The sequence below is a fragment of the Hydra viridissima genome, unplaced genomic scaffold (assembly GCF_058129835.1).
Source record: "Hydra viridissima isolate aposymbiotic clone 2 unplaced genomic scaffold, HvirCarnegie_v1 scaffold_12, whole genome shotgun sequence".
In the NCBI taxonomy this organism is placed as follows: domain Eukaryota; kingdom Metazoa; phylum Cnidaria; class Hydrozoa; order Anthoathecata; family Hydridae; genus Hydra; species Hydra viridissima.
The window spans coordinates 11,091,754-11,113,734 of NW_028324311.1; the positions used below are offsets into that span (position 1 = coordinate 11,091,754).

At 29.0% G+C, this 21,981-nt stretch overlaps 4 protein-coding genes and 1 long non-coding RNA gene across 5 annotated transcripts; 1 reads left to right on the forward strand and 4 right to left on the reverse strand.

Moving 5' to 3' along the window:
- Window positions 1–503: 503 nt before the first annotated feature.
- On the reverse strand, window positions 504–2,418 carry LOC145194190 (skeletal aspartic acid-rich protein 2-like). Its single transcript, XM_080071819.2, has 5 exons — window positions 2,044–2,418; window positions 1,723–1,961; window positions 1,528–1,613; window positions 1,276–1,406; window positions 504–1,013 (listed from the first exon to the last, which is right to left on the reverse strand). The coding sequence occupies exons 1-5, from the start codon at window positions 2,332–2,334 to the stop codon at window positions 648–650; spliced, it is 1,113 nt and encodes a 370-aa protein (XP_079927945.2). The 5' UTR covers window positions 2,335–2,418; the 3' UTR covers window positions 504–647.
- Window positions 2,419–3,519: 1,101 nt separating this feature from the next.
- On the forward strand, window positions 3,520–4,321 carry LOC149881257 (uncharacterized). Its single transcript, XR_016445461.1, has 2 exons — window positions 3,520–3,641; window positions 4,138–4,321. It is a non-coding gene; the product is annotated as an uncharacterized LOC149881257 (long non-coding RNA).
- A 2,149-nt stretch (window positions 4,322–6,470) lies between these two features.
- Window positions 6,471–9,814, reverse strand: LOC145202033 (uncharacterized). Its single transcript, XM_090068318.1, has 3 exons — window positions 9,059–9,814; window positions 8,708–8,780; window positions 6,471–8,384 (listed from the first exon to the last, which is right to left on the reverse strand). The coding sequence occupies exons 1-3, from the start codon at window positions 9,466–9,468 to the stop codon at window positions 6,699–6,701; spliced, it is 2,169 nt and encodes a 722-aa protein (XP_089924444.1). The 5' UTR covers window positions 9,469–9,814; the 3' UTR covers window positions 6,471–6,698.
- Window positions 9,815–10,027: 213 nt separating this feature from the next.
- LOC145193963 (uncharacterized) lies at window positions 10,028–18,097 on the reverse strand. Its single transcript, XM_090068316.1, has 11 exons — window positions 17,696–18,097; window positions 16,636–16,811; window positions 14,191–14,354; window positions 13,932–14,037; window positions 13,393–13,585; window positions 12,345–12,440; window positions 12,061–12,165; window positions 11,871–11,951; window positions 10,489–11,476; window positions 10,362–10,410; window positions 10,028–10,216 (listed from the first exon to the last, which is right to left on the reverse strand). Exons 1-11 carry the CDS (start codon window positions 18,020–18,022, stop codon window positions 10,072–10,074), a joined length of 2,430 nt encoding a protein of 809 aa, XP_089924442.1. The 5' UTR covers window positions 18,023–18,097; the 3' UTR covers window positions 10,028–10,071.
- Window positions 18,098–18,145: 48 nt separating this feature from the next.
- Window positions 18,146–21,606, reverse strand: LOC145193931 (mismatch repair endonuclease PMS2-like). The gene has a single exon (XM_080071483.2). It carries the CDS (start codon window positions 20,965–20,967, stop codon window positions 18,481–18,483), a length of 2,487 nt encoding a protein of 828 aa, XP_079927609.2. The 5' UTR covers window positions 20,968–21,606; the 3' UTR covers window positions 18,146–18,480.
- Window positions 21,607–21,981: the final 375 nt, after the last annotated feature.

Genomic DNA, 21,981 nt, shown 5'->3' on the forward strand with positions numbered 1-21,981 from the left:
AAAATTCAAAATTGCGGATTAAAAATCTACAACTAAACTATTGTTTTTGTTCCTCAGAAAACAAAGAATAGTGGATTAGAGTTAAAGTTTACGTAAAATGCTAATTTGGATGTGTAATATGGATGTGTAATATGTCACGAACTTACTAAAGTTGTGGTTGTTAGTAACTAGAAGTTATCAACAACCATGATACTATCCCAAATGACGTCATAAGATATTCGTGCTCTAATGTTAAACTACTAGTATAAAAACAACATCGCTCAATAGAACAGATTCAAATGTTATTACTAATATTGTTTTTTTAACGTCCTAATACCATTTAGACTTTTTAAACGGGTACCTAAATTATTGGTACAATGTACTATAATCTAACTTTATAAATTATTTGTGTAAGAAATTCATTTTTTCACTTTCACCTTTATAAATTATTTAAATATTATTTTTCGAAAGGTTTAATTTTGTGTTCATACCGAATTGGTAATAAAACTTAAAATAAAACAATACCAATTAAGTATTTATAATTCATTCTATTGGTGAATTACAAACAAATATCTTTATTAGAATTCTATAAAAATGATACATAAGTTGATAAAATTCGACGAATAACGTCTGCGTTAAAATTATATTTATACAATTACAGATAAAATTTAGCACATTTTGCTGATGTAAAAGACTCCTAAAGAAAGAGCCATTATAGCTAAATTGCTTTTCAAGTTTGCAGGCGCGTTTGATAGCTTTGAATTATTGTTTAATGTGACTCCAGAGAGCGTAGTTGTTGGATATTGTGGAGTGGTATTTGTTGAGTTAAAGAATATGGTAGATGCATTTGTTGGCTGAGCCTCCAAAACAAGGGATGAGTTATTTTCACTTGATGGTTGAAGTTCGATAATAGGATCGTATTTCATTTCAGATGTCGATTGTAGAAAACGTATGATAAAAATATTTTTAGATTCTTGAAGTTCATACCGGGGAAAACCAGCTGGCATGTCTGTCCAGTTACCATTTGTTAAAACCTTTAGAAATAGAAGTATTTTATTCAAATTATTTTTTAAAACAATTAGTTGTTACTATTTTTTTTACAAATAATTCATTCTTATTACTTTTATGAAATAGTTTTAATGATATTTAATTGTGATTATTTTCCAGAACTATATTCATACATTAAATAAACTATTTTGATGAAATAACGATTACTTATGCTTGCCTAATATTAGCAACTTTTTAAGGCTAGTAACTAACCAATTACAAATGAACTATTTACAATTAAGTTCATACCATCGTTGAAAAAGTGGCAGATGATACACCTATATCATAAGATGTTTGATTGTATTTACTTCTGGGAGATTTCCTTCCTTTGATTTCTCCAGAGATCTTCGGTTCTTTAGCTTCTTGGCCATCGCTTTCAGCTTTAAATATAAAATAAAAAAATCAATGAAAACTTTTTAAATTAGTTAACTTCGTATTAAAAGTTTTATAAACGTAAATTGTTTAATAATTTTTTAAATAAAGAATAAATATAACTCGAACCTTTAACTTCAAGTTGAACATCCAGATAACTTCCGACGACGCCTTTTTTACAAGAAGCAGAGGCCATCCCACAAAATATCCAATCCCTTTAATAAAAAAGACAATTACATATAAATAAATATTTTTACTATTATTATTACAAAAATAAATAATGGTGGAGGTATATTTGGAAAAAATTATCATTGACAGTATTACTTGACAACAACATTAAACTTCATTGTGCCAGCTTTTATGTAAAACGATTCGCCAGATTCTACCGTGATGTTGCCAGATGTAGTAAAAATCATGAACTCCACAGTCACTGACGCAAAACCCAAAAATGATGTAAAGTTAAAGAGTTTAACTGATAAACCATATCTGATGGTTGTTGAACTTACAGAGATATTGAAGTACTGATTGTCAAATGCAGTGACAAAATGGTCTTTCTCGCTGATCTAAAAATGTTTCCAGATAATATGAAAAATTCCGAAATAGAAAAATTGACATAAAGTAACGAAAACTAAAAAAGAGCTTCACCTTTTTCCCTGCACTATCCACTTCATAGATTGCATCCAGTTTGATATTTAGTACTCTTTCTTGGGTTTTATTTTTATTCATTCTCAGCATTGAGATCAATCCAGATTGTCGTCTGACTTGCACAAAAAACTCATTAAAAGTAACTTCGATGTCGGGCCTGGATGTGTTTGCTGTGATCGTTGAATTCGTCATGGAGCTCGTAGAATTTATTACCAATCCAACGCTGTTTAAAGAACTCACAATTTGGCAACAGCATACTATGACTGTTACTATTAACAAGGTAGGTTTCATCTTGTGAAGTGCGTTCGCTGAAAACTTAAACTTGATTTAAATTTTCGTCCTTCGAACTGCTTTAAATGCTATGTGTGCTTCCTTTTTTATAGGATATGTGTTAATAGTAAAAAGCAATTAATTTCAAAATGTCAATATATTCGGAAGTTATTTGTTTTTAAAGCTCATTAGAACTTTAAAGGATAACAGATAAATAGGGGTATATCGTAGAATACAAATCATTTAACTAATGATTTGGTAATTAAAAATTTTGTTAATCATTTGTAAGTTTATTCGATCTGTTAAATGTTTAAGTTGCTCATCATAAAAATAAAACTTAAATTCGTTATTTCCTGACAATAGAAGTCTTTCCAGCTTTTCGATTGGTAGAAAACCTTTTACTAACTTTATCTTATAAATGTGGCAATTATATAATACACTAAGACGCCCATCACCCAGAGGACAAAGTTTATTGTAAACAAAAATATTTTCACGACGAGACGACTACAACAAGGAGATTTTAGTTGTTTCTTTCATTGTTACCTTTGATGAAATATTTTTAGCGTGTTTCTACAGTGAGTTCACTAAATTTTGCAAATTTTAAAACAATCTGGTATTTCATTTGACAAGATAATTTAAAATGCTTTTATAAACTCAAATAAAAACCAAAAGTTGTGTTAGAGAGAATATTTAAAAAAAGAAAGTTCATAAAAGTAAATTGATTTTAATTTATGCGAGATTAATTATGCTAGACTAATTATGTGGGAAGGTCACTGAACTCTATTATTTCATTAAATCATACTCTTTTTGATGAAACATTTATGGTTATTATCAGAGGTGAACCAACAATTTAATCTTGGTAGGTGGATGGGTGGGTGTGGTTTAATAGGAAAATGAATAAAAAAAAAACTTATTTCGCATAAAAATAACACATAACATTGTTAGATTCCATACAAAAAACATAAATATATAATTGATTTGGTTTCAAAAACCTCTTCATTTTTTCTTCAATATATATATATTTTTTGATGTTAAACAATATTTTACTAGGTTTAAACTCTATAAATAAAATCAAAAAGACATTTTGAAAATTAGAATCGTTTTTTTGAAGTTAATTAGAACTTTTTATATATGAATTCTTGCTTCGTTGACTTGTTTAACATTAAATATGTTTAAAAACTATTTTAATATTTGTTTTTTTTTTATAGTTATATATTTTTATAATTATATCAAGATACAGGAAAAACCACATTTCTTCGCGTTTGCCTACTTTTCATTTTATCCTTGTGCTTACGTATTACTTCTGAAAGAAAGAACTCGTATTCAAAGTAAGTGATGCGATTGTGAAACAAAATGAGTTTTCTTCATTTACCAAAGTAAGAGAAATTTGAAAAGGTGGTTAATGTTTTAAAAAAGATAATCAGTAAAAGGTTTTGCTGAAGCAATTTAGCGATTGAATCAACATATTGTGAGGGGGGAGGGGGTTTGTGATTTGTTTATTTATGTAATGTATCTTTGGTGATATATATGTGATGGCGCGTTAATAGGGTGTAATGGTAGCGTTTTCTATCTAGCTAGGCATTTTGGCATTAACTTAAACAAACTTTGGGTATATATATATATATATATATATATATATATATATATATATATATATATATATATATATATATATATATATATATATATATATATATATATAAATGTGGAGTAGTTAATTGTTTTTACAACGCTCTTCAAATATTATTTGAAGATGCTTAAAGAGTGGTGTAAAGACAAATCTATGTTTATTGGATATCAATTATACAACTTTTACAACATTAGATATTAGGAATTGAATGCTGAGAAAACAAGACCGCCGAACATCGATTAAAACTTAATACCAAAGCTGTTAAAAAACGATGGTGTACAAGCAAGACACAGCAGAACTTCCCAAAATGTTGGCTGAAACGATAGACATGTGTTTGATAAACAGCTTTGTATATGATGTCAAATCTGGATAGGTAGATTCGTGTGATTTTTTTTTAAAAGATGGATGAACCCCAAATCCTGTAGATGCTGGTAAAAAACATACGCTACTCTTTGTGGAGTTTATATCAAGAAAATCTTTCCCTGTGATGACTGTAAGAAATCTGATGATAGCTCTAAAAGCGTTTGCCACTTCATTCTTTAAATTAAAGAGCTATCTTTGAGCAATTTTGAATTTTACAATTCTTCCTTACATTTTTGAAGTTTTGAAATAGGAGCACTTTATGAACATCTTATGAATTATAAAGTTGCGTTTATTTAAAAAATTATTTAAAAAGAGAACTCAGAATTGGTCTAGAATTTTACTTAGGAAGAGGTCAACACATTTTTCCTATGAGACTTCTTTTTTCAGTGAAATAATATTTCATTGAAAAGACGCTTTAATCAACTTTTAAGCGATGCGCCTCAATACCACTCAATGCGCTTTAAAAGACCCAAAAGACTATACTAAGCTAAAGTTACCCGCTTTTACGCTACCTTATTTGATTACCGATATTATTAACAACAAATTTCTTTTGCGTAGGGTCCTGCTCTTAAAACCTTTCATTAAAACTCTCATCAAAAGAATATACTCAATTTAGCTTTATTTTAAGTGCTGTGCAAAAGTTTAGTTAAACTTCAGTAAGAAAAGTATCCTTCTCCATAATAATGTATCTATTTCTCCATAATAATGAATTTATTTCTCCATAAATATGAATTTATTTCTGCATAATGTACAAAATCAACTACTTTTAGCTTAAATATAAAAAATCAGATGAAAAGTTCGTATTTTGTGAGCCTTTATTTTCAAAGCAAGAAACAATACAACGAGGCATTGAATTAAACAGCTTCTGATAGTCAACATGCTTGATACCGAGGTCTGGCAGACTCACCATTACTCTGTCCTTCATACAGCCCCAACAATTTTCAATGACGCCCCAACAAATTTCAAATTTACTAAAACGTTGACTCATAAGAGATTATTAAGTTACGCCGATCATCAACTGTCCAGTTTTATCGCTTACAAGAAGATAACCTGTCATTAACATTCTTCTTTGACAAAACTTAACCGGCGACCGAATAATTATCTCTTTTGAAGTTGTAAATGGCTTGTGCACTTTATATCAGTGATTATGGCAATTAGTTTGAAGTATTCTTTTCCTTTCTTTGCTTGCAATTTAATAATTACCACGCTCATTGATTCTGGACATTATTGAGCTATTTACACTAATAGTACTTGCAATAAAATTAAAAGAATGACCAGTGCTGCACTAAATTGAATTGGCTTTTTTTTTACAAACACCTACTTTCAGAAGACTTTCATTTTACTCATGACACACAAAAATATCGGACAAAATCCAATTTTCAATTTTTTATTCGGAGAACACAGTCACAATAGCTTGCTATATTATAGAGAGAAAACGATTGAGTTATGTCTACGTAATAGTTATGGTTATTAATAATTACAGTTAGCAGATAGTAACGGTTATTACTATCTACTATTAAATAATAGTGGATGATAATAATTGCGTAATTTAGTTTACGTAATTATAGAGAAATTGATTATTAGGCCACTGCCTACTAGGTGTTTTTTTTTTAAATCATAAAGAGTCACCCTGGCATTTGTTTATTGCAATGTTAATAACACAAAACAATAAGATTTACTTTTTTAAAAGTTATTTTCACTTCGGGAAATTGGATTTAATAATCACACTTTTTAGCCATTTTGATATGTTTTAAAGCCTATTTTTTAGTGGTCTAAAAGCCCGGTTTACTACTTCTGGTGCCCGGGTGCAATAATAATTTTAGGAGCTCACAGATAAAAATATAATTTTATACTAACAGCCTTCTTAAATTTTTGCAGTTGGTTGAAAAAAAAGGTTTCAAAGATAAAAAACAGAAAAACTATCGAAAACTAAGATTAAACCAAATTTTTAATAATTACAATAATTTTATGTGTATTTTTAGTTATTTTGAATAGTTGTTAAATTAATTATAAAAAAAAAAGTTTCAATAGGAAGTTCATTAGCATTTGGGGGCCCCTAAATCGTGAAGCCTGTTTCCTTTTCAGCAACTGCCCCCCTCCCTAGAAAACCGCCCCTGGAAGTCGATGTAATTAGGACATTAATATCAATAGAACTATACTTAGATAATTGACTACAGTAAATATTTCATTCAGCAGTTAAAGAAACAAACAAATAAACAAAAAGTATAACTAACATACTAGACATTCATTTTATAAAATAGTCACACTTTTTTACGTTTCTTTTATTCTCTCTTCGACTTAGGGTTTTAGTCAAAATGAATTTGTGTCTCTTTTCGTAACCATAAACCTGTTTAGATGCCTCTGAGGTTAATTTGACTGCTCTCTCCACAGATTAAGAATTGTTAGGCATTTCTATTACACAAAGTTTTAGGTTTGATTTAATAGCCTCTCTCAGAATTTCTGATGTTATGCAAAGAGTTGTTGGGGGCTCAACCTGAATATCATCAACAGAAACAAGATAATCCCAAGACTCAGCATCAAAATTTATTTTCATTATGGATTTCGACTTAAGCTTTGGTTTAAAAGTAGTGTCTTCTTTCAATGCTCTTATTTTAAGGATTTGGTTGAGGGCTTGATTTCTTATATTCAGATTTTCATCCAGCAGCATGCAGTACAGGAAATTTTCTTGCAAACAACAATATGAATTTCCTTGTAAGTTCTTAAAAACAATGCTCTGAATCCTGCTGTCTTGAAGCTTGACTAACTGAATGGTTTTATACAGAAGTTGACAAGCATCTTTGTATTTTCCAGAGCGCTTAATAGCAAACCACATTACACAATAGACTTGGACAATATATTTAGTCATTACTAATAATTCAGGAGATGGTTTATCAGTCCTAACATAAACCATCATTATTCTTAAGGCTAGAGTTAGCCATCTAGCATGAAAAATTGGTCCAGGTTTTTTTGCAAGAAATTTTTTACATATAAAACCTTTTGAGATACCCACACAGTACTCATAAAGCATTCGCTGGTCTGTACTAAGATTGCTTATAACCTCACTGCTAACAAACAACTCTATTTCCGAATATATGGGAACAAACTCAACCAATACCTGTTCATGAAGAGTTTGATGAGATGCAGCATCTCCAATAGGCCCCTTATAAGACTTAGGACCATTTGTTTTTCCATCTAATTCACATATGATGTGTCGCAGTGGAAGTTCAACTTGATGAAGCAAACATCCTAATAGGTGCAAACTTCTTTTAAGAATTTTTTCCAGTTTTACAACCAAACCGTTATCTGCACCTGTATTAGAAGTTGTGTTATCTACAATAACAGCGACTAAGCTCTGAACACTATTATATTCTGTTAAAACATCTGCAGTAGCATTTGCCATGGTAGCGCCAGTTCCATTAGGTATAACTACATGAGTCAAATAATTTTGTGCTGTTGGTCCATATTCTGCTGTAAATGTAAGATGATGTTCTTCTTTGGTTGAAGCAACAATAATAGGATCTTCATCAGTGTTATAACTGACAGAATGTACTAATGTAGACTTGTCAATTTTTCCATCAATTCCAATAACCTTTAATTCTTTAACATCAGATAAGTGTTTAGAACTTATGATAGTGCTGATTCGTTTTTTTTCTCCAAAAACCTTTTTTTCAGTTATTATTTGTGATTTATTAAATTTTTTTACAATACCATAGTCTATTAATACAGCTGTTACTAATGCAGCTGTTGCAACATCACTTATTTCAAATCGTATAGCAGCTTTTGCCAAATTTATTAAATGAGTATAATTTTTTTCAACTGGCATGGTTATAGAAAAGTCTGGATCAGATTCAAACTTATTATTGTTATCAAATAACTCAGTATAATCAGATTGGGAATCACATTGAATTTCCACAGCAGGCAACTTAATACATCTTTTTATCTGCTTGTTAGTTTCTCTCTCTTGCTTCCTTTTTTCTCTGGCAACTGTTATTTTATCTACTGTACCAATTTGAAATCTTCCTGTTATTCCAATTTTCAATTTTTGATCTTTTAAATATTCTCTATCCAATAGTGGTACCTAAAACAATTTTAAACTTTTTTAACAAGGTGTTTACTCAGTTCAATAACAAACATGTTAAACTAACTCTAGAATAGAATAAATACAATAAAATAGTTTCAAATATATTTTACAATATCCTAAACACTTAAGAAAATCACATAGGCTTTTTTTTTATTAATAATAAAACAAAATAAAGTATTTAGCTGACAAAATGGAAGAAAAGTATACTATTTTTTCACTCTGACGTGTATTTGATTGTTACTACCAGATTCAAAGCTCTCCAAATTACTACAGATTAAAGAGTTAAATAAAGTCTAATTTTTAAAATTAAAATTATTTACCTTTTTCCCACTTTCACAGAGACAAGCAAAGTGTGTTGTTTTGCAATTCAAAGGATTCTTACACTTAACAGATCTATGCATAAGAAAAATTGCATGCATTATAAAAATATTTAAAATCTATTAGAATAATTTTAATATCATTTTTATAAAAAAGTATTACAGAAAAACTGAAAACAAAAACATCTCATTAAAATTATAAAATTATGTAAAACTATCCAATGCAATCTATTTAATTTAGCATTTAACTTATAAAAAATATCATATCAAGTTATAAAAAATTATTTGTATAAAGTTTAGCACAAGCTAAAAATAAGTATTGCATATAAAAATGAAATTAACAATTTTTCTAACCTATTATTGCAAGCTACTACTGGAAGTCCACAACCACAAGAAGACAAATCAAACAAATGCTCAAAGTTGCAATCAAGATATTCCTTGTTTTTGTTTGCATTTTTGCATTTTCCTTCAGCAGATAAAACTCTCTTAAGAAGTCTAGAAATTTTTTTGGCTACTGACTTCTCATGGATCAGAGGAAGCTTAGGATTTACTCTACTCCAAAGACTGATCAACTCATTTGTAACTTTTGAAATTATCTCTGGAGAACTAATACTTGTAACTTCATACATATTTTTACAAATAAGATATGAATATTGAATCACTTGTCTGTAGGTTGGAAGATCATTTATTGGAAGCTCTGATGGCAAACCAGCATATCTCTTGCTTTCATTACGAGTTCTTAGGTTTTTTATTATTTTAGGCATTTCCCTTCAAGTGTGTGTGTATATATATGTTATATATATTCACACACACATTTATTTAATACTACATTAGAAATAGTGTAAAATAATGACATAAATACTAAAAACAAAAATTCCAGCTTAAAGTGTTTTAATTATGACTTCGGAATTCTAAATATGAAACTATTTGTTTATCAAAATTGCTAGCGCCCCTCATCCCTAAAACAGATGAGTCAATATTTATTTGAACTCAAATCCCTAAATAGTCATTAATTTTTTTAAATTTATATTTATTGGAATTTTTTTATTTATAGCATAAGAACATTTTCCAGGGTGACTCTTATTAAATCTTAATCCTGGCAGTGGCCTATTGATTATGTTTATGTAAACTAAGTTACATGTATAAAACTGCATTAATTTTCAGTTGAGATCTGTTAACCACAAGTAAACTTACTTTGACTTGAATTTTAAACTTTTGCACACCACTTTTTATATAAATCAATTTTTTTAAAAATAAATTCTTATAATCTTTTTATAAAAAGTATTTAAAGCTTTTTAAAAAAAATCTAAAAACATGTGCATCTCTGTGTCTTACGATTTTTTTATTTACTTCGTTTAGAAAATCCATTACGTCATAAAAGATCTAAACAAATTTATAATGGCACGCTGTCCCTGTCTGACGTAAAAAGCGTTTTGTAAGTTTCGAGGTAACTCGCTGGGACAAGTGACATCTTCATCATTTTTCATGTTTTTAGCCAGTACATCGAGTACACTAAAATCAGGAAATAATAAAGTAACAGCGCACTAAGTTAACAGTTAAAAAATTACAACTCGCAGTACGAGTTAGGAAAAAATTAGGAGAAATAACGGAAAAGATTGGGAAAAAATGAAGAGGATATAAAATCTCTCGCACTCACAATAAAATTGTTTCCTTCCATTCTGGTAGAATAAGTTCTTTTAGTTTATCTAGAAAAAAAAGCTATTATAAATTTGTCCAAAATAAATTCCCTAGATAATTTGGAATGACAAAGGTAAAATACTTACTGTATGACATCGTGCAAGGAATGTTTTCATTTACAAACTCTATATCTTCTTCTGATTCATCTGTACTTGGCACATCAAAAGTAGTCTGCTCATGAGGTGTAAAGCAATCATCTGAATTCCCTTCAACAGAAACAGATGACGAAGTTTGCAAAGTACTATTAGGAATAACAGAAGAACCAACTTCAACTATAACTCGATCATTTTCACTTTTCTCACAAGAATGATTTTCTATTAAAACCCCAGCAACAAGGTCAGGATTATTCTTATCTACATTGTGATCTTTTGAGTGATCAATTTGTCTCTTCTTGTTAGAGAGTGTTCTTATATTGTCAATGTTGTCAGATTCGCTCGAAGCAGAAACGTGCTTCTGGTTATTCGAAAAAATTAACGATTGGGGAATTTCGTTCTTTTCGCATTTTACTTTGTCTACTGTATTGTCACAATAAGGATTTTCTGATTCATTCGTCTGTTGTGCATATTGATGAACAAACGATGTACTTATTGTGCAAGCAGAAAGTTCAGCTTGTTTAGTATTTGCTGAATCCAAAATATTTTCACATCTTAGATAATTAAAAGTTTTTCCATTTAAGCTTTTATCTTTACTATCTTCATCTGATTCATCGATAATTTCGATGGCGTTTGATGTACTGTTTCCAGCGTCGAACTCAGCAACCGAGTAGTCATAAGATAAACCAGTTTGCTGACTAGACGTGTCTAAGCTCAACGTTTCGCCGCAAAAATTACTATGGCAAAGTCGCTTACTGCTACCTTCACTATCTTCAAGTTCAATATATTTGCGCTTATTATGATGATCACCCTCGTTTTCAACATCATCTTCTGTAATATCAATGACAGCCACACCCGAAGAGACATCTGTTTTTTTTGACAAACGTAGTTTTCTCAAAAGTTTATGATAAAAAGAATCTGGACGGTTACCAGCACGAGTTTTTAATATTTTTTCTAAGTCACGATCGCTAGCGTGGAATATCTAAAAACGCAATAACAAATTGGATAAAGCAAATATGATCAAACATTAGTTTTCGTAGCAATTTGTACAAACCACCTAGGAAAGTTCTTTATTTTTAAGAACCAAGGTATTAATAGCATATATTGTGGAACTATAGTATTGTATAATAATAAATATCGCCCTAGGAAATATTTACTCGACGTCGTTTGCCTTGTATTTTTGTTTATACTTACATTATCTATATTAATAGATGTTTCTTATTTGAAGCTATATTTATATGTATATGTTTATAGGTACTTCAAGCTTGTATTTATATATATTTGTATACATTTATAGCTTATAGCAAAGAGTATTAACATTTTATTGTGCTTGTTTATAAAAGAACTTTTATCTAAATATTTTTACTTTCACAAACCTTCAGAAACTGAATTAAGTCAGGACCGCTGCGCAATCCATTTTTATCAAACATGAAGAAGGTATCAACTTGAGCGATCCCCTAAATAATAAAACAAGCCATTTAAAATACACACGCGGCTAACGGAATATTGATCTGAAAATGAAGTAATTTAACAAGAAGTACACAAGTTTTTTTATAAATGCCCTACAGTGCGATTGAGAAGATTGATTTTAGCGAGCAAATAAGGGTCATCGTTTGCTGTTCCATACTTTGATGTCATAATTTTATAAAAATCTTTCACAGGAAGCAACAACTGAAAAAACAGTAAGACAATTCATTTAAATACAAGGTACGAGGGGCGAGGTACGAGGTGCGAGGGGCTTAAGGGACTCTGGAAGCCATAATTTAACGATAACATCAACTTAACTCATTTAGTTGATGTTATCGTTACATTATGGCTTTCAGAGAGTTGCATTTAAAAATACCACTTACAGAATCATACTGATTGGATGGCATTTCAACATATCCGTACATTTGAAGCAATTCAGTATTTCCGAGCTTTCCAAACGTGTTGAAGATCTCTTCTCCCTTTATTTTAAATAGTTCAAATCAATTTTAGCCAAACGGCTTTACAAAGCATTTTTTTAACTTAAAATTTTTTAAACATTTTTATTCTATTAGAGCGTCATTTTTTCGCATGGATCTCATGGCACTCTCTCTTTCTCATGGCATTCGCACGGCACTCTCCGAAAACGCCTCAAATGCGACCACTTCTCTTCGTCGTTCATCTAACGTTGATATTATCTGACTAAAAGCTTTCCATGGCGCCTTTTTTAGACTTTTGTGATAAAAAAATTCAAATAAAATGATGAAGGTAGCATCTACAATGGTCTCTTTCAATATTTACCCTTTAAGTAATGGTCTTATTTTTCTATTATAACAAATGTTTAGCCTAAAAATGCTGAATGAGTTAAGCAAAAACAAATTTTTTTGCAATTTTTAAGTTAAATCATAACAAAACAAAAAAATCCTTATGTTCATCTTTAAATTTTTGTATAAATAAATAATGTAAACTTTAACTTTTTAGTTCTTACAACAAAAATTGGAGAAATATAATTACACATTGTTTTTAAAACTTTAATTTAAAAAGAAAACTTTGGTGTTTATGATTAGTTGAAGGTTATTACGATTACAAAAAAAGGAGATGAGGCATTGAACACTTAATCAAAAAATAATTAGCAACTCAAACATAGTGGCTCATTTTAAACCCTCATTCCATGAAACTATCAACTCGAAAAAAATCCTAACAATATTTTATCATTTTTTATAACAAATCAATGAAAAGCAAACACAATTAAAAATAACATATATACAGTATAACAAAATGCATAAGATTTTTTGGGAAAATATCACAATACTACAGTTTAATCTCTCTAACTCAAACTTTTATTTTTCCCCATAAAATTGGAGAGATTGTACTATATATAACATATGAAAGTTCACAAGCTCAGATCAAGAAGTAGGAGAAAAGTATAAAAACCTTTTTTATCTTTCGTAAACTTATCATTTTCAAATTGGACTTGTGAAACACTAAGTGTGCATTATTATTGCTATGGTGATTTAAAATATCTGCCATGGGTACCATAGATGGTGACTCCTCATCCTCTGTAAAGCTGTATGCCATTACAAAGGCAACCATGCGTTTAAAAAAATCCAAGCTGTAACCTTCAATACTGTCATAGAACAATGAAGAATTAAAAAAGTTAAATTTTGTAAAAATACTTTAAATATGTATGTATGTATATATGTATGTATGTATGTATGTATGTATGTATGTATGTATGTATGTATGTATGTATGTATGTATGTATGTATGTATGTATGTATGTATGTATGTATGTATATATATATATATATATATATATATATATATAAATATACACACACACACACATATATACACACACACACACACACACACACACACATGTAATATCTGACTTCTATGTGATCATAATATATAAAACTTATAAAACTTTTGAATCCTTGAATAAATTTAAAAATAAAAAATACACAAACCTTCCACATAAATCTTTGTTTTTTCTGAGAAATAAGAGGACAAATTCCGCATACTCTGTTTCAATGTTTTCACGGTCAGCAATGATATCATTTAACAAAGGCATACCTTTAAAATTGAAATAAATTTTCACGGTCAGCAATGATATCATTTAACAAAGGCATAAAATTTAACAAAGGCCTTTAAAATTGAAAGAAATTTTCAAAACACTTTTAGTGAATTGACTTTCTTTTTTTTTAAAGTAAAGTAAAACTAAAGAACCTTTAAACTCTGAAGTATACTCCTCTTCTTCCCAGAAAAGAGGATGCCCAAACTCACTAACTTCAGGTATCAAACGTAAGTATGATGCCCAAAATGAATTTTTTAGTTTGTACTCCCACATTAATGTAATCAAGAGAGGAAGCCAGCCACTGCTGTCGTTGAGACTAAATGAATATACAAATTTTAACAAAATACAGTCATATTAAAAAACACAGCCATATTCAGAAAATATAACTTTCAACAGAGGATAACATTTTTTTATTGTTAATATTGTCATAGTCATAAAAGGCAATTAATTTAAAAAAAAATCTTTTTATTGTTAATATTGCCATAGTCATAAAAGGCAAATAATTTTTAAAAAAATCTTTTTTAAGTAATAAATGTTAGTCATTAATGTAATTTCTTTTTTATCTATTTATGTCATTACAATTTTCTATATTTATTATATTTCCTTTCTATATTTGATGTTATCGTTGGTTTTTGTACTACGACAGAAGCAAGTTTCCTCAGAGCATGAAATATTGCAAGAGCAAAGTATCCTTATACTGATGAAGAAATTATAAAACAGAATATTTTTGATATTGAATGACTTAGAAAACTGTCCTGCCCCCCTGCCCCCTCTGGATGAATCAACTGACAAATAAAATAAACCTTAAATACTAGAAATATAATATAAATATTAGTATTAGTTCATTAGGTCACATCAATAGTGATGATGAAAGAAGAATTTCTAGAATTTGTTAAGCTGAAGCCCATAGTGAACTGAAGCCATGGTGTTGAAGGGTTTTTTATATTTCTAGTTCAAGTCTAACAACCTTTTAACAAACCTTAACAAAGATATTATTGTATCAAACCTATGAATTATCAAAGATATTATTATTAAACCTTATCAAAAATATCATTGTATTATTGTATCAAACCTATAAATTTGTCAATTTTTTTCAGGGAAATAAATTTTTGTAGCCAACCTTGCCCAGACAACTTTTATTAGTTTTCAGAAAAAAATATTCTTATTTTGAAAAGATAACACCAGACCTATCAAGAGACAGGGAAAGCAATAAAAAGTAATAGCCCATCAGCCTAAAAAAATTAGCAGAAAGAGTGGCAACTGGAAAGTCTAATCATTAATCATTCTAAAAACATTCTAGGTTGGTTTGTTGTCCCCATGTACCCCTCAACTAGATACTTTAAGCATAGGAATCAGTCCATATACTTCTCAACTAGATACTTTAAGCATAAGAATCAGTCCATATAAGGCAATTTTATTACTACTAAACTTTTGCATAAATGTTTGTAAGAATTTTCATATTCTGTAAATTAATTTTGAAAATGTTTCTGCATTTTTATAAACATATGATTACAAATAATAAGTTTAAATAAATATTATTTATTTTAAAATATCCAAGAAGTCTTTTTCTTCTTCATTTAAACTTTGTTTAACAGTATTTTGGCTTAACTAGCTGTTTATGCATTAAATTTTTAAAATTTATCTCATTGGTTAATCTCAAACCACATTACTGAACAAACTCTGATTGTGAACTGTGGTTTCCAATTCTTCAATTACTTCCCTAATAGTTCATATAATAATAGTTTCTATAATAATAATTCCTAATAGTTCATACTGAGAACACTAAATTCTCAGCAGTTGCTATTTCTTGAAAAGTGCCAAATATAATTACTTTGATTTTGCAAAGAGTGAACTAGTTCTTCTTCAAGATTAATATCAGGAATTATTTTTGAAAATATGTAGACTCACCACTTTGCTAATTAATTTTGTAATATTTGTTTTCTAAAAATTATATATATACTATACTATAATTTTATATATATATATATATATATATATATATATATATATATATATATATATAAATATATATATATATATATATATATATATATAAATATATATATATATATATATATATATATATATATATATATATATATATATATATATATATATATATATATATATATATATATATATATATATATATATAGAGAGAGAGAGAGAGAGAGAGAGAGAGAGAGAGAGAGAGAGAGAAATACACCAGTGTTTAAAGAGGGGAAATCTGGTCTAACTGCTAGTTGTGTTTTTTTCAGCCCACTGTCAATCTTGAAATCAATTAGGCTGACCTTCTATGGAATTATGCAATCCAAACTAAATACACCTTAAACTTTATATTACAATTAGAAGAGTTGAATAAAGTTTGAAGAAAAAAAAAAAATCTAAGAAATAACAAGAATTAGAAGAATCTATTTGATTTTTTCTATTCTTTTAGATTTAGAATTTAGATTCCATCAATACATTAATTTAACAATTTATTATAATATATTCTAATGCTATAGTCTGTAATAACAATTATGCAAATACTAAAGCAATATTTTTGGTATTTTTAAATTTACTGGCATTAAAAATTCAAACAATTGTTCCCATTTTACCTTTTCCCATGAGAATCTAGCCATTTTTCAAACTCCTTCAGTCGGTTTTTCAAAGAAGCTGTTTCTTGGTTAAGTAAAAGATGACGAGGTACTGTAAAAAGTAGTTCACCTTTTTTTATATCTTCAGTAGCAATCATACCATAACGGTGGCAAGTGCCCTTGAAATCAACCTTCACCTGGAAATTAAAGATATATATGTAAAAAAAACGACTAATAGTATTTATACAAATCAATAATTAAGTATTGCAGGAACAGGGTTAGATCATTATATTTCAACCAATGGCCTGTGGATTACCATTTCGGTTTTTCCTGATTTTTACATATCATTATCTACATTATGTAGATAAGTTAAATTTTAAATTTAAGTGTTTCAAGTGCATCAGTTAAGAAATTATAGCCTTATAAACATCACCAGGTGGCATCCCTCAATTTCTTAAATGGTAAAAACAGAGGCCTAATGACATTTTTCTAACTTTCAACAAGTGACTTATTTTTTCTAGAACTGTTTTCTGGATATTTCTGTCTTAAAATTGGTGATTATTATTAATAATTGTGCCCCTATTCAGTATAAAGACCAGATCAAGGAGAAAGCAATCAAATATATCTTTTTTTTTTAAGAAATGACTTATAATAGGTTACATCACATGGGCCAGGAGGCAGGTTAAAGGGGGAATAGTTTCCAACAACGCTATTAAACCCTGAGAATTGAAAAATAGGGTTATTAAAAAAAACTGCCATTTTTGTTTTAAACATGACAGGTTTATGTTTAAACTTTTATAGAGTTAGGCCTAAGAAATCCAGGGGTGCCACCTGATAGTGTTTACAAGGCTATAATTTCTAAACTTCCTTACTTTGAACTCTGAAATTTAAAATTTAACCTATTTATATAATGTAGGTAATGATATGTAAAAATCAGGAAAATCAGAAGGTGTCCCACAAAGTTTTGTTGAAATTGGTTGAAAAGTAATTATCTGACCCAACAACTACTTATAATTTAAAGAGACTTAACACACTTTTCTGATTAGCCCGATGAAAATATAAATAGAAAAGATAAATATACCTTAGGTGAAAGGTTGAGACCATTTTTTTTACACCATTGTAAAAAATCATGCAACTTTTTTTCAACAGTCCATTCTTGCTCAACATTTGTACTACCTGCACATGCTGTGTCTTGATTAATTTCAATCTCTAACTGTGATATAGCACAAACACCATTAAGCATGTCTGTTGACTTTTCTTGAGATATTTCTGAATCGTTTTTCATACTGACTGATAACTTTATATCAGGAGGAGGATTTCTTTCTTCATGTTGCGGTAGTAATTTTTGTTTTAAAAAGCCAGAAATTTCATTAAGACAATTATCTTCATTAAAAGAATTTTCAGACATCAAAAAATTTTGACAATAAGCATTTTAGTTTTTAAACTAAAAAAAACAACAACCAAAGATCAGAGAATTATTTTAAAATAAATTTTAAAACAACGCTCTGTCTATCTTAGTAAATCAATCACATCAACAACATCAATCTATCTTAGTAAATCTTGTTTGTCATACAAATAAAATATTTTAGAGATTTTAAGACAGAAATAAATATATATGAAATGTAAGATAAGACGTAAATTGAATATGCTACTTGTAAGTAGTAAACTTTTAATAATTGTAACAAAAAATAGTTAAAAATATCTTAAAAATTGTTATTTAAGTTTAATGCAAATAACAGAAAAATTAAATTACTATAAAAATGAGGCTATAAAATTATAATGCAAGAACAAAATAATGATATAACAAAACTTGCTAATCAGTTTGTATAAAAAAGATGAAAGATTTTAAGAACTAAAATCTATAACTCAATTAGAGTTGATTCTTCCTAAGCAAATGAGATGTCTCATTGTTGGTCTACCATGGGGACAATTCCAAGGTTGCTCTATTTCTCCCATATGCTGAATAAGCCGTTTCATGCGTGAGTGGTCTAATGCAGTTCCTACCATAACTGATGATCGACAAGCTTTGCTGGCAAACATTTGTCTAACTCTTGATGGGCGACACATCACACCAGGGGAATCATTTAACAAAAATATTAACTCCTCAACATCAGACACACTTAAATTGCCATTGAGAGTTGTTGGAACAGTTAATAACTTAATTCTGCTATGATTCTCAGACTTGTCATTGTCAATTTTAAATTCAAATCCATTTTTTTTAAAAATACCAATATTATCAACAAGAGTAGACTCATTTACTAATGTCAGTTCCATTGAAATTGGTTCAATCAAGCGCTGTCCTCTTAAGATAAAGTTTTGCTGCAAAATCTCAAAATTGTATTTTTCATCTGTGGCATGTTGGTCAACAATAAACAAATTTTCTTCAAATTTTGTAACAATAAATCCTAAATTGAATTGCCCAACTATTTCCATTTTCTCAAACATGTCTTTTGAAACATGTTTAATAAGCTCTTCTTCTGCAGCTAAGTTATCTCCTGGCATAATTTTTGCACGGAACGAAGTACAAATATCTTTTTGTAAATTGTTATCTGTATAATTTTGAAAATGTTCTTTTACCATATCAAAACTGAACAAAGCAACCACTCTTCCTTTATCAAAATCTTCTCTTTTTTTGTTAAAATCATTAGAATTATTCTCTTTAACTACCTCATTTTTATCTACACTTTCATCTACAAAAGAAGGGTCCAAAAACTCTTCAATAGATATTATGTTGTGTTCTTTTGTATTTTCAGTAACTATATTACTTATAGGTTTTCTTTCAACTATAATGGGTTTTAAAATCATATCTTCAGAGCAACAATTAAATTTAGTTGTATCATTCACAGGTGGCAAGTTTAGAAAAGGAATAATACCTAAATGCTTTTCATCACCATTCTCAAAATTTAATTCACAGTTTATCTCTTCATGGTTTTCTAGATGAAGCTTGAAATCTTTTGAAAGCAAATTTTCATTAAACTTAAATTTTTTACTTTCATTGGATGCTAATTGTTCATCAGTTTGACATCTTTTCATTTTTGAAGCTTTCTTAAAAAGCATCGTAATTGTTTCTTGTTGAACTTGATCTGGTAAGTTTGAACTATTATCAAACTTACTTCGGAATCGTTCTAAAGGACTAAAAACAGTCTGTTTATCACATTTCACAGAATCAAATGAATCTAGTGGACTTTTAAAATCAAAAATTTCAAATTTTAAATCATGACTAGATTTTGTAGAAATAGCATTATCTTCAAAATGTCCTGCTGAACTATTAAACATAAATTTTAAAGTTGACTTTAAAAATGCAAGCAAAACCTTTTCTTCATGTACCATTATTTGCCTTTTATTTGGAGTAATATTAACATCAACATAATCTTTTCTGACTAAAATATTTAGAAACACAAAAGGATATTGATGTCTGTTAAATGTGTGATAAATTTCATTTATAACACGGAGTAATTTTGGAAAATCACATGGTCTATTGTTTATAAAAATAAATTGTCTATCAGGCAAGTTCCTTCCTGAACCTTGTTCAACTGCTGATATATAACCATCAAATGAAAAATGCCCATCAAATTGAGCTACAAAATGAGCAGAGAGATTGTATTCTTCCAGCACTGAATCATCAAACTTGTTATTTGGCTTAAATTTAATCAATTGTCTAGTTTGTGTTTCTCCAAAAATACTACCAATAATATTCAGTACATTGTTGTTTCCATCAGTTGAAAGTAAAGTTTTTTTCTTACTACCCACTTGATTTATGCATGAAAAGCGAACTCCATTGTTGATCAAACTATATGCATATAAAACATGAACTACTTTAGAAAATTCTTTTTTAATGTTACGATGAAACTCTTTGTATCGAACTGGCAAAGGATAGAAAAGGTTAGAAATAGTGACTGTGGTTCCTGTAGCACGAGCTACAGATATATTTTTTATAAGTTTACCACTGTGATCAAATTCAAGCTTAGAGCCAACAGCAGAGGTTTTAGATTGAGTCAATACTACAACATCACCCAGTGCTGATAAAGAACTCAGTGCTTCTCCACGAAATCCAAATGTGTTGACAGAAGATAAATCTGAAAATTCCCTCAATTTAGATGTGTAGTGCTTTAAGCATAAAGAATCAAAGTCATTCTGTTCTATTCCATCACCATTATCTGAGACCTCTATATACTCCTTGCCATACTCTTTAAGGCGGACTTCTATAATTTTTCCATTAGCATCAAGACTGTTTTCAATTAGTTCCTTAACAGCAGTTGCAAGATCAAGTACTACTTGTCCAGAGCATATTTGATGAACTGAACCTTTATCAATAGCTTTAATTGAAGGAGTATTCGAACAATTAGTCTTCATGTCTAAATGTTTTCAGAGTAAATTAACACCATAATACTTATACGTAAATAAAATATATACCTGGATACATATATCAATTGGATACATATATTAATTCCTGAAAATAACTTATACTAATAACAGAACATTTCTGGAGATCAAACTAGTAGATGATAATTACTAACGGAGGAGGCTCATATGAAAGCTCATATGAATCGTATTAAAATAATTTTAATTTTTATAAAAAATATGTGTTGTCATAGTTTTTTTCTTTTTTTTCTTTTTACGGATAATGATAATTTTTTTTGAAATAATGTTAAACAGTTTTGATAACAAACTTGATGCTTTTTAAGATCATTAAGTCAGCAAGCTTTTACGTAAGTTGGTCGCAGATCAGATGCCTGGATATAATTTTTTACCATGAAATTATGACCTCGAACTAATGGGGATTTAATTTGAAAGTTAATGTGGGCTTACGTCGACCGTGATTTTTTAAGAGATTTATACTTTTTAAGACGACTCGTACCACGTTTCTAAGTAGTCAGACAAGGAAAATAAGTCGTCTAAAAGTATTGAGTAATAGTTCTAATGTAGCTTAGATGCCTTGGAATTATTAATCTGTACCGTAAAATTATGACTAGTGTTGGTATTCGGCCGGCTAGCAACAAAAATCAAGTTTTTTTTTGTCTATTTCTTTACATTTTAATATCAAGAAGAATATAGAACTTCGTAATATATATTTATTCACTGAAAGGAAATAATTTTACTGTAAATCACGAGTTTTAGGTCTTTTCTATAAACTTTTCCAGGAGTCATTATTTGGCACTGTTTATGTAACAATGCAGTTAGCAGATGCGATAAAAGTCTCATGTAAATTATTTTCAAACTTTTATAGCAAAGTGTTTCCTTATTTGTCATCAATTAAATAAAAAATTGTATGGCATTAAAAAATATTGCCCGAGAACAGAAAATTGAAGATTTGGTCTTTTAATAGGTTGCATGCAGTGTACGAGCAACAAAGGTTGTCTGAAAAGC